Here is a 17016-nt window from a genome sequence, read left to right as displayed (position 1 = left end):
CCCTGGTTGTACTGTAGTGAATGGAAATTTTTATTGTGAAATTGCATTATCTCAGCTTTTCAGTCTGTGGAAGAGACTTTAATGTGAGATGTCTACTGTGTTTAAAGAACATGTTTGAAGAGTAGGTAATGTAGTAGTGTGTTTCTCGAGGCTTTTTTCAAAAAAGGCAGAAAAGGCAAGCCGCAGTTCAGTGCCCATTCCTATCAGGGTACACTGTCCTTTCCTTAGTAGCATGCTTGGATCTGGGCTTTATATTCCTTAAGTGTTCACTATTCAGATATCCCCATGGACAGAGAGATGTGCTATTTTACCATGGCATTTTCATGTTGCAAGATTTTTGTCCTAGCTTAGATGCTGCTGGACTTCTGGGCAGTCTCTTCCTGAAACGAGTGGAAATTTGTGCAGAAATGGGGGGAGGGTGGGGGGTGGTTTCCAGACATTAGCCCTGCAATGTTTAAAAAAAAGATGGAGGCATTTATTTTCACTTTTTATATCTTTACCTAGCTACCAAATATTAATGTCATCCTTTCACCTATTTCTGGAAGGTAGTGGATGTGGAGCTACATAGGCATTCCCTTGGCGAGGAGTATCTCTTTTCCCAGTCTTCAGAGTCTGACCTTTCTGATGTTCCTACATCTTTACCACTGCCATTGAGTATCCCAGCACCAGTTAAAGCTTCTTCACCAATTAAACAGTTGCATGACTCCAGCCCGGATGCTTCTGCAGACAAAGGTAAAGCGAATGGGTATTGGTGAATTCCACATTTGTGGAACTTCAGCTCTTCTGGATATCTCCTCTTAATTGTTCTTTTGGCTTAAAGGTTGCCAGCGCTACCTGCCTGTTGCTCATACCAGATGATTATTTCCTCAGTGTACTAGGAAACGGAATCCAGAAATTGTTACGGTTTATTTGGTTTTTGACTTTTCTTTTTGAGTCTGGAGTTTGTTGAATAGGCTCTGTTCTGCTAAACTTAGTGAATGTGGAGCTTTATGCAGCACATGTAGTTGGAAAGAATGGTTGTTGAATAGTGATTGTAGTTCTGCTCTTGGCAAACTGTGTTTTCAGAGGGTTTTTCAGGTTTCTGAATGTTTTGGGGGCTCTGTGTATACATTTAAGGGATTAGTCTAGTGGTGTGTTCAGGTATATGTGGGTTCCTAACATGCATTGACTCAGCAAAAAGTGATTGAATATCCGTGGTGTTGAATGTAGACAGTGAAAAAGATGTCGTAGTGTACAGTTTTCTGAGGGATGGCCTCTGTGCATATCACCGACTTTCACAGTCTCATTTTCACCTTCCCCGTAAGATCAGGACATGCAGTTATCCCGTGGCATCGGTGGGACTCTAAGGCACAGAGAAAATGTGCCATGACTTTGTGGGCTCAGGGTGCCTTTTTACTGACTGGTGAATTGACTTGGGCTCAGACCTGCAGAGAGGCTGTAATTCCCAGAAGGCTGATGCTACCTACGAGCCCCAGAGGCAGCACGCTTTCCCCGCTGGGATCCGCTCTGCCTCAGCTCGATTGTCATCCCCGCACTAGGCACTTCCTGGCTTCAGTCCTCGGAGGAATCCAGTCCAAGGAGCAGATCTGTGTACCGTTCCTTGGCAGCCTGTTTTCATCCACATCTAAGTGGAAAGGGACAGGAGGAGTAGAGGTGTCCTCTTACGAAACTTCAACAGAGCAGGCACCATATAAGCAGAAGATCTGCACTTTACCCGATGAGGACAAGCCCAGACACCTACATGTGAGACAAGTGTCCCAGCCACTAACCATGTTCACTCTTGCTGGCTTCTTCTCAAGTCCAGTGAATCAAGTCCTTCCTTTGCAGAGTAGTTCAGCTTGGAGGAGGGGAGATGGTAACCATCCTCAGCCTGCCAGAGCCAAATCATAGAGGAGGATTTGAACCTTCTTAGAGCAAGGAAATTAGCTTGCTGTCTCAGCTATGGTTGTCCAAGAGTTCCCGGCACTCTCAGTACTCAGGAGAATTCCAGCTTCCCTCAATCCCATTCACAAACCCGAGCATTTCAAATACTGTTTTGTTCCTGTTGATGTCAGATTTCAGAGTCGGGAGTTGCTGTCTTTGTGTTTTGAACAGAAACTAAGTCTCCATTTGCCACAACAATTCCCTCTGGAATTCTCTCTTTAGTGGTCACTCTCCAAAATGGCAGGTTTGCTTGCTTTGAGCTTTGAAAGCTTGGAAGCATCTTTTGTATCTGCATCTTACTGAGAATTCATTTTACAACAAAAATGTTTGCACAGTCCAAATAGTCTAAATTAAAACCTGTTCTCTAAATATGGCACAAGTTTGTGTAAATATCATCTTTTGTTCCTTTTGAAGCAAACTTATTTCTTCCTGTGATGAAAAGCTACTGTGTCTTCGTCTCCTGTCTTCAGCAGCCACATGCTTGGTCTGAAATCCATTGCACCCATTGCAGTGTGCCAGCAATCGACACCTTAGAATCATTTGAATTGCCTGAAACAAGCTACATGCTGGCCACTTGAGCGCAGTATTCTGATTTTTAGTTTGCGTGAAGTAGAAAAAACTGTGCCTCTGTTTTCATTTTACTTTTTTTTTTCTCAAATACATGATGTCAAGGCTTGTATGACAGAATTCAATTGGGCTGAGAAACAAGGGACTCTTTTATAGGTCCCGCATTTTGGCACAAGAAAGTAGCAGAAAACAGCAACTTATGTATTTCAAAACGTGATCACATGCAGAATGGTTTGATGCCCTTCTTGGTCTATCGTGACACTCCTGTGTAAAGAAATGGCTGTAATGCTGATGTCTTACACAGTGCATCTTTCTGGCAGATCGTGTATTGCCACTGACGTCCTGATTCAGTGAGGAGAGAAGAATGTCTGTTGTTTAAGTGTGGTGTTTTCTTATGTCAGCAGCACAGCCAAAAAAGGAGAAATGCAACTATGTTTTAAATGTGCAGGCTTATATTCAAACATGAAGATATGCAGTACCTTTAGGTTAGCAGTGCTACAACAAACAGGAAGGAGGTAAACCTGCATCTTTCTTGTGCTAACTGGCAGCGGCTTCTCTCATCAGGTCATGGTTGATTGATCTCCTTCTACATTAAATAAGATGGATTCCTAAACCCAGGTCAGAAGGCAGTAGTTGGTCTCCTGTGCTTTTACTCCAAAAAATGCAGTGAGAAATTTTCTGCGAAGGAAACTCTGCCTTAGTTGTGCAGAAAACTAGCTGTGGACACTCGAAACTACCAACAGCTTTTGGTCAATGGAAGGGTCTTACCAAGAAAACCTGTCAGAAGCGGCTGATAGCCTACCAAAGCTGAGCAGGCTGGGTGTGGTAGCATGTACTTCTGTTCAGAAACAAATCCAACAGACTTACACAGGAGGAACCCCTTTCCCCACCTTCTCCCCATTCAACTCTGCCCACCAGTTGCTTTTTCCTTCCTTGATTTGAGAGCGTGTTTGTCATACCTTAATTTTGTTTGTGTAGAGAAGCACAGTAAGGAATTAGATGTCTCAGCCTAAGAACTATTTTTCTTCTTTTCCCTGTTTTAATCAGGATTCCCTGGGAATGCTGAAACCGAAAGACATGCCACGTTTTATTCCCTGCCATCTTCGATAGAACGGACTCCCACCAAATTAGCCACACAGAAAGTTGCCTTTGGCTCTCATGGAAATTCAGCCTTTCAACCCATTGCAGCTAGCTGCAAAATAGTGCCTCAAGGTCAGATTCCAAGCCCTGCAGAGTCGCCAGGAAAATCCTTCCAGCCTATCACCATGAGTTGCAAGATTGTATCAGGTGAATGTTAGTTTACATATCTAAGTGCTTCACCCTGGTGGAAAACAAGAGATTGAACCAGTTGGACTTGTTTTGTGTCCTTCCCCTGTTTTCTTGCCAATGTTTGAACATCAGGCAATAAGAAATTCTAGAATAAGGAGCTAAACATGATTCTAATATTAAAGAAAAAAAATACAGGTGTGAAATGCTTGCCTTGTCAGTTCAACACCAAATACAGGATGAGAGCTGTTTTCTCCCTGTTCATGAATGCTTTTAAATATGCAAATGGTACAGTCTTTAACTGGACTGCTACGCACACAAAGGCCCAGGCAAGAACACTTCTTCCATGCGGGGTGTTTGTGTGTGGGAGGAAGCCATTCTTCTCCTTCCTGCTTTCAGACAACTGGGCTGGATTAAGAGAAATGCTTCCCCCCTGCCCCCAATTATGGGGCAAATAATTAGGTTCAACCTTGTAAACCTGAATGGACCCTCTTGTACTTGCAATATCACCTCCTCAGATTGAACAGTTTTCATCTTCCTCTTCCAAAAGTCCGCTCTCTGTTGGATTAAATCATCAGATGACTGCAGTGAGCAATGTGATATTCTTTTGACAGCTTCTGAACTAAACATGGTCAGGATGCTGTTTACTAACTTGATTTACAGTCCCTTGTCTGCCTGGGCATGATGCCCTCCACTGGATGATGTTTTACATCAGAAAGTTTTAACATACAACTCACCAAGTCACTTGTCGTGAACATGGAAGGATGACTTGTTACATCCCTTCATTTTCTGGTGTTCAGGGTAGACAGAATGAAGCACCAGCTATCAGTACATGTGATTTCTGATGATCTGCTACCAACTTCATTTTCCTCAAGTGTGTTTTCTCTTTTCTTTCTGTATTTTCCCTTGACATCTTAAAACTGTACTCAAGCTACTAGCAATTTACATTTGAACCCCTGCCAAGTGCTTTGTCTTTCTCACTATCTACTCCTGATCTTCTTTTTCCAAGGCTTCCCAGAAAGCAAGAATTACAGGAGCATCTTGTCTTTCTTAAAATTCTTGGTCTAATCTCTGTTGATCTTTGCTATTTAAATGTTTCCTTGCCAAATGTTTTTTCCAAGAATCTGCTGTCTGCTGAGAAGTGTCACCCCTTTCAAATTTCAACTGCGACTTACAAGTCATTGGGGTTTTCTTTGATCGGCATTTCTTCTCCATTTTAGCTGTCAGTCCCTCCCAAGGAAGCTGATTAATAGGCAGCTGAAGTTTAGTGTGTTTGCTGCCATCTCTTTTTCTGATCACTTCCTTACCTGTCCTTTTGTGTGCATTTATTGTTTCCTCCTTCACTCAGCTTTTTTCTTCTCTTTAGTTTTTTCTCTCTTCTGTTTCTTTTACCCAGAAGCTGCACACTCTACAGCGGTTGCTTTCAAGGGCTTCTGCTGTAGTAAGAGACGTAAAGAGACAAGAGTGGCCTGGCCTACCTAATGGCTGCTGTATTTCACGGCCTTTTTACATGAACTGTTTCATTGTTGGCTATGAACGCGTGCACTGTAGGCTCCACAAGGGAAAGAAAGTGCACATCAGGGAGCTTAGCTCTCTTCCTTCATCTCCTTGGGTAGACTGGAATTGGCAGGGACTTCAGCATTAGGGGACAATGTCCCTTTGAGCCTTGTTTGTCTTGGTAGACAGAGAATGCCCAGGGTAGGTATGAGCCATACTGCTTTACATTCCTCTTCCTTTCCTTCTGTCCCCTCCTTCTTTCTCCAAGTCCTGTGATCTGGCTCAGACTGGGAAATGTGTCCTGAAAAAATGTCCCTTTGCCAAGTCATTTTTAAAAAGTTTTACTATTGCTGTATTTTTTATGTTCTTATGAGATTTACAAGATAGAAGCATTTTTTTCTTAAGGTTCTCCAATATCGACCCCTAGTCCATCTCCGCTACCTCGTACCCCAACCTCCACTCCGGTGCACATGAAGCAAGGCTCTGCTAGTTCAGTCATTAATAATCCATATGTTATTGTGGACAAGCCTGGACAGATGGTTGGAGCAGCAGCCACGAGCACAGGTGTGTAGTGTGATCGTAGAAGGCAGTGGTGTAGTCTTTCCCATTAAAGTTTATTCTCCCTTTAAAATGATTAGTATACTAACAGTACTTCAATCTGTGAAGATGGAAAAGTGCACAGCAAAGAAAGAGGGAGGTATTGTTAGCTTGCATAACTAGCCGGTAACGTGGTTATGGGTGTATAGGCGTTTAACATAATAACTTGCTTTAGGAAACAGTACGTGGCATAAGGTCCAATAGAATTCACAGATGCCTTTTCAAAGAGAGCCTGTGCTTTTCAGGCGATAAAGGGAAGGGGAGAAAGTAGTGTAGACTGTGGTGCATAGAGATTTAAACAGAAGCAAGGCGCAGGTGGTTAGGTGAGGACTGGTGCAGTATCTTGGATATGGACAGAAGGCAGGTAGAGCTTGCAGTGACTTGCACATCAGTCTAAGTTCCAGTGTACTGTGCTCTAGATGTGTTGAAACAGTTGGTTGAGTAGACCTGGGTTACCAGGAAAACAGATGTGTTAATTTTTGTTACTGCTGTCAACTTCTAGCTGGTCTGATTCCAGCCAGTTTGGATTCCTCCAACTGGATTCCCATGGTGCTTCAAAGGTGGCATAAGCCTGTTGTCAAGAGGAGGGGAGGAGTACCGAACTGGAGGAAACGGGTGATGGGTGTGGGAACCAATTGGTAATCTTTGTGCAGGGTCTCTAGGTGAAGGTCACTGCTTGCAAATCATTTATTTTTTGTGATGCACTAGGCAAGAACTGCTGTCTGCTTGAAAACACACTCATTTGTGCATGCGTGTGTTTGCCAACATCTCAGAATGATGCTTGAAGCCATGTGGTGATCTGCAGTGTCCACGTCACACAAACAGTTCTCTGGACTTGGTTGGAAAATGAGAAAATTCTTCTCTTAACAGCACTTCCTCCTTTTGTCCAAGGGGAAGAGAGAGTTAACAACTGTAATGCTGTGTTAATTTTGACTTCGTCATAGGAGAATTGCTAGGAGGAACCTAGCAGGAGCAGAGTTGAAGTATATTTTGGTGCTTTCTTGGTAACAGTGAAGCTGTTTCACCACTAGTTTTGGTTTTCAGTTCTTTCATACCTCCAACCTGACTATCTAATCTGCATTTGAAATTGCATATGGTTTGTCATGGTTTGGGTAACTTTCATGTTCTCCTAGTAAAGACTTGTACATGGAGAACAGGATTTGTAGAAGCACCAGCCAGGCTGGACATACAGGTCTTAATGCCTCTAAAGGTGCAGTTTTCCACTACATTAGTGTGATGTAAGTACAGACTGGCCTGAAAGAAACTCTTTGCCCCCCCTCCCTTCCCTTGATTTCCTGCTACTTCCCTTTTATCTCACACATGAGTCAGATCAGCTCTGTGACAGAGTGGAAAGCTAACACTCTCCTCCCCAAGTTGAGTTCTATTATCAGATAGCCTCATCACCAGACCCTCTGCGAGGGAAGGAGAGGGGATGTGGATCTGACCCTTTCTGGCAAGAGCAGCCAGACTGGCTTGAGTGTAATGTGATATGATAGCCAAAGTCACTGGGACGTTTTTGATAAGCCTTCCAATCGTATTTGAAAAGAAGGGTGAGATCTGAAACTTCATGCTTTGTAAAAGCCAGTCTTCACAAATCCACTTATTTCTAGATGTGGCTGCACAGTTTACTTTTAAATTTCAGTAGGGATTATGGTATAGCTATCTGAGAGACTGTTACTATGTTTTCATGTGTATAATCCACGGCTTTTGTGTCTCTTAACAAACAGAACAATCAAAACCAAACCACCAGCAGTAACAAAACTGCTGCTGAGCAACAATGTGTTGTATACATGCTCTGATAATACAAGGGTAAGTTGACCACTGACCTTCCGCTCCTGAACCCGCATCCAACTTGGGTGGTCATGGTCAGGAGCATGCTGTGGCAAACATCTCCATATGTTACTCTTCCCAGAGTAGTCATCTTCTGCAGGTACAGGGACCTGTGTCTTCATTCCTCATTTCTGTTTCTTTTTCTTCCCTGCCTCACACTCTCTTGTTACTCCTCACACTGCATCCATCCTTTTCTGTCATTCCTTTCTCCTCCCGTTTCTTCCAGCTTCCCCCAACCCATCCCAGATGCCAGTGACTGAGGGTAGTGTAGGTTCAAAGGCCTTCTGGGGGAGGGGGGAGGAATTACATTTGCAGCAGCAAGTTCTGACTGGCAGCTCATTTACTACCTTAATCTCACATATTCACATCTGTAGCTAATATCCTCAGTTGTCCAGCAAGTTACCTGACTCTGTTTGCAAGGAACAGAGCTCGGAGTGGAGTGCAAGCTCGCTGGGGTGTGGATTCTGCACATGAAAATTTGGTAGTGGCTGTCCTCGTGGGGGTTGCAGAACTATGCTGGGTTTTAGGTCCAGCTAGAATAGAGTATAAATAGGAAGCTGCTCAAATATTGAAAAATTGTCTCCTTTCTAATTTCATAAAGGTGATGGAGACAAAGACCTAACTTTCCCCATTATTTTTATAATTGTCTCAGCTTCTTGGGGATGTTAGTATTTTGGGTTTGGGTTCTTTTTTCAGATTCATAATGAAAATTAATTTGGCTTGTGCCCATTCCAACTCCCACTGATGTACCTCATTTTGTGTACCTCATGGAGATTATAAACCTGAAGTGAAACGCCACCTTCCTTGTTAGAAGAAAAGTTTCATGTGTTCAGTGGCACCACTCTGTGGCCCTCACCTCAAATCTGCTTTATTTCCCAATATGCAGGGAGCCCAACCAGCAAACTGACAAATGTTTGTCAGGCCTCTCATGGAACTGGATCTCCTGTATCAAAGACCCATGGGAGCAGTTTTGTAACCTCAGCTGTCAAGGTAATGTTCTTGTTAGGTGCGTACTTTCCATTCAAAACCCAGCTTCCTCTGGAGTAGGGTTTTTTTAGTAGGATAAATTCTGCCTCTCAGGCAACTTCTTGCTATTTCATATAAAGATTTACCCTGTCTAGCAGCCGTAGTCCTATGAGAACAAGGTGGTTATACGAGATGATAGTGTCAATTTATGCAGCTATAATTAGATTTGCCTGTACCTCTGTTAAGGGCACCACTCTTCTGCTTTACCAAGAAGAAATCCATAGAGGACACAGCTCTCAAAATGCCCCTTTCAGAGGGGCTGTTCCATAAATGACTTTGATCATCTTCACTTCGTTGGTGACAGTATGTGATTAAACTAGAGATGCCTACCTCAAAACCTCCACTGTGTTCATTATTTTTGCACAGCAGCTGTTCCTAGTTTGAAAATAGGTTGTTTAGTGGTTTTACAGCTGCCTGAATTTAGAAAAATGTTCATGTAAACAGTGGAGTAACTGAATGTGTAAACAGGCAGTGATGAAGAGGGTTCATGCTTGTCATCTGCAAAGCCCAAAAGGTATGGAGCTGAAGTATCTCAGATAAAATCTCTCCCATGTCTTGCACAAGGAAAGATATTTCTGGCAGGCAAGCGGCATCAGCAAAAAGCAACTGGTGGATATGCTGCTGAAAACAGGAGCATTTCCTTGTCCCCAAGTCACAAGAATATTGATGCTGGAGAGAGGCGTGGAGAGGGTTTGCCAGTCAGCTTGCAGAGAACAAATGCCTTTATATCTGTAACCGAAATGCTTCCCATGTCTGTTAGGAAAGACATTGAAGATCACTATCTGAAGCAATTAGTTTGGAGTAGCGTTTTAAATGTCAGATGTGCGACTAGCTATTCAGTTTTTTAAGAGCCTTTCTGCTCAGATGGATTTCACTTAACAATGTTAAAGCATTCTTAATCTGTATTTTTCACTGGTTTGAGACAGTTCATTCTGTAAGGTTTTAAATGAGTCAAAGTAGTCACATATCACTAGTATTGATTGAGTTCTGTATTTCCAGGGCAAAGCCAGTTGAAATCTGAAGATATTTTTAAAAAAATCACAACTCTGTTTACAGAAATATATTTTGGTTTATGTGAATGTGTCTTCAGTTTGGTGGACAACTTGTGTTTTTTAAGATTTCCTTAAGAGGAAGGGAATGTCTGATAGTTGAGTGATGTTACAGACTATGCTTAATTCACCACTTTTTCATCTCTTCAATAAGTGCTAGTTTTCTCTGTATTTTTTTCTTAATGACTGAAGTCTATGTTTCTTTAGTCACTTTAAAATGACCTAGGTGCAGGCTGCTGTTGAAAGGACTCATTGTGCCTCTAGCCTTGTCTCCACACCTTTTCCTTTTTGCTAGTAGTTGTGTAGGTATGTGGTGAACCAGAACAGGTAACTCTGACCTGTTTTCAGCCACATGTGTCAGCACAAGGAAGATGGCAAGAATTTGGAGTTTAGTGGGTTTTTTGGTCATGTCCTGTCCTTGGGTTGGATCAAAGTGATTGTGAAACTGTAGCCTCAGAGTTCATGCTTATTGTAAAAGAATGCAATTATTTTAATTAAACGAAACATAACCATAACAAACATCCTCAAATGCATTTGACTTCTCTACCAGCATCAAATCCAAGAATGAAATATTCACAATTTTTCAGGTGTGGAAGTGTGTTTATTCCATTTAGTTAGGTAGCCTCACTATTTCTGCCAAATCATAAGTTCTGCTTGGAAAGGCTGTGTGCCATCAGGTCTTTCTACTTATAGGAGAGCAAAAATTCCTCTCAGATAATTTTGCTTGCAGATTTAAATTGAACAATTTTGTTTCTCCTCCTCAACTTGGTTCTTCTTCTTCTGTATCTCAGATTGTATATAGAATCATAGAATGGCTGAGGTTGGAGGGGACCTCTGGAGATCATCTAGTTCAACCTCCCTGCTCAAAGCAGGGTCAACTAGAGCAGCTTGCTCAGGATCATGTCCATTCGGATTTTGAATATCTGCAAGGATGGAGACCCCAAAACCTGTCTGGGCAACCTGTTTCAGTGTTCGATCACGCTTACAATAAAAAAGTTTTTTCTTATGTTTAAACAGAGTTTCTTGTATTTCAATTTGTGCCCATTGCCTCTTGTCCTTTCACTGGATACCACTGAGAAGTGTCTGGCTCCATCTTCCTTACACCCTCCCATCAGGTATCTATACACTTTGATAAGAACCCTCCTGAGCCTTCTCTTCTCGAGGCTAAAGTATGCAAATTATTTGCCTACTTTAATTATACAGCTCTGAAATGCTTTATATAAAATTTGGTGGAGGAACTTAAGTTGATTTCTTTCACTTGTTTATGATATGGTAAGAAAGACTTACTGCCGTTGGAGATGTAACTTGTCAAATAAAATTTGCTTTGAAGGTTTGTATTAAGTGAGTAACGTTCCTTTTATTTAAGCGTTGACTGATTTTGGAAAAGGCTTATCTGCACAGGTAATTTGGGGTTGCCCAGATTATCCATGCTACCCTTCATTAACAGTCTCTTGCCTTATTTCTTATATTGTATATTTCACTGATTTTGTGCCATGTCTGTCTTTTTGCAGCAGGAGGATTCTCTGTTTGCCACCATGCCACCCCTTTGTCCCATTGGAAGTCATTCCAAGGTGCAAAGCCCCAAATCTGTGACGGGAGGCCTTGGAGCTTTTACAAAGGTATTTCTCTTGGCTTTTGTGCAGGAATAAAGAGCTCAGTAGTGCCATTTTGTACGGACATTTGCTGTAAAGCATATAACTTCCAGTGCATGGAAAACTGTTGCTGGAGTCAGGGTGAAGTGTCTTGCTGCTAAGAGCTCTCTAGCACCTCTCAACAAACACATCTTGTTTTCTTTTCTTTTCCTGAGGCTCTACTGTTACTGTGATATTTTTTTTTGCCTTCTCTTTCATCCTTTCTTGTTTTCCTTTGAATCACTGCCATATAAAGCTAATATTTTCAAAGCTATTTCTTAGTGGGATGCAATAAAAGTAAGCTCATTTGTCAGGAGTTTCACACAAAATGCTCTAGTGATTTCTGAATGTCAGGTGTTGCCATTTGTGAGTACATTCCCTTAAATATTACCACCTTGAATTTAAAGTTGTTTCTGGCAATATTAGATGATCCAAGAATGAAAGGCATGAAAGAAGGCATGCCTCCAAGAATGGAGGCATGAAAGAATGTCTCCTACCACTTATGATACCTACAGCAATCTAACACAAAAATCAGCCTATCTTGAGCTGCTGATCTTAGCAACTAGTTTCAGGGTCTATCCCAGAGTTGCATATAACCATTTTTAGCAATACATGAATAAATAATATCAGCTATAATCAGTTACAATATCTGGAGCTGCAATATCAGTTATGATTTTGCAGGATAGAAGAAAAAAATTGAGGTTTACAGCATATTCTGAACAGGAAGGTGCTTAGAAATTTGAAACCTTGAAGTATTCTGGCTGCATTCTGGGATGCAGGGTCTGAGTCATGTATGGCCGAGTCCATTATTAGTTTTACTAGAAATTGCAGTATTGCTAGCAATTTCTATGAGCACTTCTCAAATTTGGAATATTTTGTAAATACAGACCCCCATCACGCACTTGTGTGTCAGGATTAGCCCTCACCTTACACTCGGGAGGTAGGTTGGAGAGTTCACCTAGCTGTGTATAAGAGCCACATTTGAGTTACTGACTGTTGCATGCCCTTTCTTGCAGGCAGGCTTTTGCAGAGATGATCCCCAGTGATTTAGTTGTTTTCTTGGTTTTATTTCTTCTATTTAAAAGGTGATAATAAAACAGGAGCCGGGAGAGCTACCCCAGCAACCCCAACAGCCAGCAACAGGGACAACCACTCAGAGCTCCGTGCAGCAGTATGTCACTGTGAAAGGGAGCCACATGTTAGCCTTGTCACCGCAGAAGCCGGTCGTGAGCACAGGAGAGGGGACAGTGCAGTCTAAGGTATGGGGCACTTGTGCGTCTTTGCGTTGGTGTGAGCTGTTCTTCCTTGTGGTTTCATTGCAGTGCCTTGTGTTTCTCCCGAGACTGTAGGACTGGTTCTGTCTCAGACACAGCTTCCTACAAGGCACAGGCAGCAGCAGCTTGGGTGGCTGGTTTCCCCATATGCACAGAGTGCCTCACATCATGCTCACCTTTAATGCTTGTGAAGAGAGCAGGATGAGCAGGCACCATTGCGTTTCACTGTTTACAGGGAGCATCTCCCACTCCTCTAACCCATAGTGGCAGCAAGGTGGGGATGTTTTTGAACTGCATCCCAATGACCCAGGAAGTTGGCTGCCATCATCAGCCCTTGCTGAAACTCACCCAGGTCTTCCTGTAAGAGGAAGCAAATTCTTTCCATGGTCAACAGGACTGCAACAAAAAAAGAACAGGAAAAATAAGGAATTGGGGTGGAGGCTGGAAAAGAACTAGTGTAAGGTGGAAGCAATTCTACTTGAGTGGCAACAGGACCAGGTGTTTTATCATAGGAGTCTGTGCCAATGCAATGCTGCTATGGCAAAAGTAACGCAACTTCTCAGAAGGCACAGTAACTGCAGTGATAAGATGATGGATGTATCAGAGGTTCTCTCCCTTCTTATCCATTTCCATTATGGATACAGTCAAATCATGTGCCAAGCACAAGTGGAAAAATATGTAGCTTTCACTTTTGCATATGTAAATGCACATTTGCACTTGCAGCAGTTTATTGTCTCTTTTTACTGGCTTGCCTATTTGAGCAAGTATGCAAACTCTATATTTGTCTGCAGTTATTGTCAACACAAAATTGAAGCACTTGGTGGATTCTCAGTTGAGGCCATAGTTTTCCCAGAAAGTCTGTTCCCATGAATGAGTTGAAACTAAATTTCTGGATCACTGCTTTGCCAAGGCAAGCTTTATCTTCGGTTGAAATTAAGCCATTGCTTAGGTAGCAGAGAAAAATAAAAGTGCCCGTGTAATATGAGTGTACTTAGTCTTTCGTGCATGTTCTGAAATCCTGGTTGTGTTTATGTTTTCACCCGGAGTTGGCCATTTCCCAATTTAATTTCGTTTCAGAATGGATAGCCTTCATAAACAAACAGACATTTATAAACTGTCCTAAAATGTCTAGTAATGGAGATAGTGCACCAGATAGAATTCCAGTGGTTACTCTTGCCAGAAGCCCATCATCTGAATGCTTATTTGTTGCAGGTTGTTGGCGTTCCAGTTGGTTCTGCTTTACAGTCAACAGTGAAACAAGCAGTGGCCATCAGTGGTGGCCAGATACTTGTGGCAAAATCTAGCTCTTCAGTAGCAAAAGCTGTTGGTCCAAAGCAGGTTGTGACTCAAGGTGTAGCCAAAGCCATCGTGAGTGGAGGTGGAGGGACAATTGTTGCCCAGCCTGTGCAGACTATAACAAAGGCGCAGGTTGCTTCAGCAAGTGCTCAGAAAAGCTCATCTCAAGGCTCAGGTAGAGTAATTTTACACCTTGGTAATGGCTCACTGTGGGGAGATTTTGGGGCTTTGTAATGATTCTTTCAACTCCAAAGATAACTGGGGGGGGGGGGGGGAGGGGAAGGGGTAGAAAATTTTCAAACAAAATGAATATAGAAGTCCAGAGGGAAATTTTGGCTGACTAAGGCTAGTGTGGTAATAAAGAAAATGTTACTAATTATTTTTAAGGGGGAAGAGCGAGCACAGGTACTTTAAAAGAGGCAGTGCTCTATGAATAGAGTGCACAGCTTTGTCAGACCTGAAGTTGGCCTGCAGGTTTATGGGCTGTTGGGGTTCCAGGTGCCCTGGGGTGGGGAGAAGCCTGGGAGTGCAGATCAGCAGGATATGCTGGGGAATGTGCTAGATACCCAAATCGACTTTCATGGAGCCAGGACTCATACTCTTGCCCAGCATTGTGGTCTCTAGACACCCAAGGGGCTCCACATGAACCCAAACAAACAAAAGCCAAACTAGCTTTCCTCAATGCATCCGCATGTCTTCCCCAGTGCTTACAATTATGGGAGTGTGGGCAGAAGCACCCAGCCTGCTTCTGCGCATAGCTGACATCAGCTGAGCATTTCAGCTCAGACTCTGGACTGTTTGAAAGGTGCTGTGTGGCCTCTAAACTCAAGTGAGCCCTGTCCGCCCCAGGGCTGTGCTTGTCTGGCCTGTGGCCGTAAGTGGTACTGAACGCAGAGAGTTTTCTTCAGGTACATGTAAAGTGTTTGTGCATCACTGGGGGAGTTAATCTGCAGTTAGGCCAGCTAAGTATGGATTATCAAAGGCTGACTGCATGCCACTCCTAGTCTTTTCATCCTGTGCGGATTTCAATGCATTCTGCAAGCATTAATTTATTTTTTCTTATTCTCTCTTCCTAGTGATGGCTACGCTGCAGTTACCAGCCACCAACCTGGCAAACTTGGCAAACTTACCACCAGGCACCAAACTTTACCTCACCACCAACAGCAAGAATCCTTCTGGGAAAGGAAAACTGCTTCTGATACCCCAAGGAGCCATACTGCGAGCCACAAATAATGCTAGTTAGTCTTGCAGGGAAATCTAATGAGTTAAATAATGTAATCACTTTGTACTTAATATGTTTGCCACTTTTGCTATAAAGCATCCTGGTACTGTGGAAGTCAGTAATGGGATGAGATTCCTTTGTTCGCAACAAAAAACAGTGTATGTTACTTTTTAAGACTGAAATCTCACAAATGTCTCCTACTGTACATGAAACTGCTTTTCATGCAGTGTTCTCAAATTCTGCTTGTCTGCCCAAAGCAGACACTGTAATTGTTCTGAAATTTTGCAGCTAAGGATTCTCTTTAACTCTTCATTGTGATCTATAGGAAGGGAGAACTTCATGTTCCTGATGTAGAAATGAGATGAATTTGAATGCAGTTGCAAAAGCTATTAATAAATAATAGAATGAGACCTTGGAGAAACTAGAAACATAAGAAACTAACTTTAAAAAGGACAAGAGCCTGTATCTGAAATGAGAGAAAGAAATAGTTTTGAATATTGATAGAAGGTTTGACCCCAAGCTGTTGAGAACATCAGGAATGCTGTTTTTTTTGTTGTTAATGGGCTTTGAATCAAACCCGCTGTAACAAACCTGGAGAGTAGCATTGCTGAAAGGGTTCTAATGGGCAATACTTTGTTTATGGTGTGCTATCGCTGTCAGAAAAGAATAGTGTGGGTTTTGGTCTGTGTAGATGAAGAGTTTTGTTATGAGCCTTCTCCAGAATGCTTATTTTGAGGTTGAGGGTTAGGGTGGAGGATGGATTGGGTACAACATTGCTTGCTGCCAGTTCTCATCCTGGCAGTGGGGAAGAGGTATTATTCAGTTTAATATATGAGACTGTAAATACCAGTGGCACAGCAATAGAGCAGACATCACTGAAAAAGTAGATACCCTTAGTAAAGGTATTTCGGGCTGCAGAACTTGTGATGGGAGCCTCATTTCTTGCAATTTATAGAGGCAGCTGTGGCAGTCCTACCTTGACAAGGAAATAATCTCTCAGGCCTCAAGAAAGAGCAAATGTTCATGAGTTTTCTGATAAAGCCGTAAATATTTTTTGACCCTTGTTTCTTAATGAGAGACTGCAAAATAATCTGTGTCCAGAACATTCCTTGTGGAGGCAGAGCAAGATCAACATGCTGCTGCAAATTATCACCCTTTAGTATCCCTGAGTCAGTACTCTGTGTTAAGAAAATCACATTGGAACAGCCAGCAAGAATGAAAGCAAGAAGCCAGTTCGATTCAGAGTGTTTCCAAGGCTTTTGCTGCAGGTTCATAACCTGTAAGAGACTGTTGAAAAGACTGTTCCGTTTTTGGGCATCATTTTCTTCTGATGATAGAAATTTTACAACAGCCAGAAAATAGTTTTGCATGTCCACAGGTCCTCCTTATTCCCCCCATACCTCCTTGTGCTCGTAGATTTGCTGAGCTGTAGGAGAGGACAGCAGCACATATGAACTGTACTGTATTGGGAAATTGTTGTGTTTATGCTTGGATGCCACTCAGCTACGAAACATGTGGCAGCAAGCATCTTGCAAGGTATTTTCAATTACTTGTACATACAGGGATGCTTAAGCAGCTGACAGTGTCTGGTTACTAAAGGGTCAAGTCTTTTATTCTGGTTACAGGTCTCCAGTCTGGTTCTTCTACTAATAGTGGAGGAGGAGGAGGAGGGACCCAAAGCACAAGCAGTAACTTGTCACAGCATCTCACCTATACATCCTACATCCTGAAGCAGACACCCCAGGTCAGTGGCATAAGAGTCTTAACTGAAGCAGATTGACATTTCAGGTTGCAGTTGGTGATGTGTGGGTGTCCTCTGGTTCTGTACTGGGTGAAAT

General features: G+C 42.5%; 1 protein-coding gene across 5 annotated transcripts in view; it reads left to right on the top strand.

Annotated features, from left to right (window-relative positions):
- Positions 1-17016, top strand: part of YEATS2 (YEATS domain containing 2) — a 53847-nt gene that overhangs the window by 16402 nt on the left and 20429 nt on the right. For 4 of the 5 annotated variants that reach the window (XM_067301971.1, XM_067301969.1, XM_067301970.1 and 1 more), the window contains exons 10-18: positions 546-732; positions 3538-3777; positions 5659-5817; positions 8567-8670; positions 11267-11374; positions 12472-12645; positions 13873-14131; positions 15033-15194; positions 16804-16922. In XM_067301971.1, the coding sequence (XP_067158072.1) occupies positions 546-732; positions 3538-3777; positions 5659-5817; positions 8567-8670; positions 11267-11374; positions 12472-12645; positions 13873-14131; positions 15033-15194; positions 16804-16922 (1512 nt within the window). The remainder of the gene's footprint in view (positions 1-545; positions 733-3537; positions 3778-5658; positions 5818-8566; positions 8671-11266; positions 11375-12471; positions 12646-13872; positions 14132-15032; positions 15195-16803; positions 16923-17016) is intronic. The other variant, XM_067301972.1, reaches the window with a different exon arrangement.

Source organism: Apteryx mantelli, chromosome 9 (assembly GCF_036417845.1).
Source record: "Apteryx mantelli isolate bAptMan1 chromosome 9, bAptMan1.hap1, whole genome shotgun sequence".
Classification (NCBI taxonomy): Eukaryota; Metazoa; Chordata; class Aves; order Apterygiformes; family Apterygidae; genus Apteryx; species Apteryx mantelli.
The sequence above is the reverse complement of the archived record's forward strand: the minus strand, read 5'-3'. Positions and strand labels throughout refer to the sequence as shown.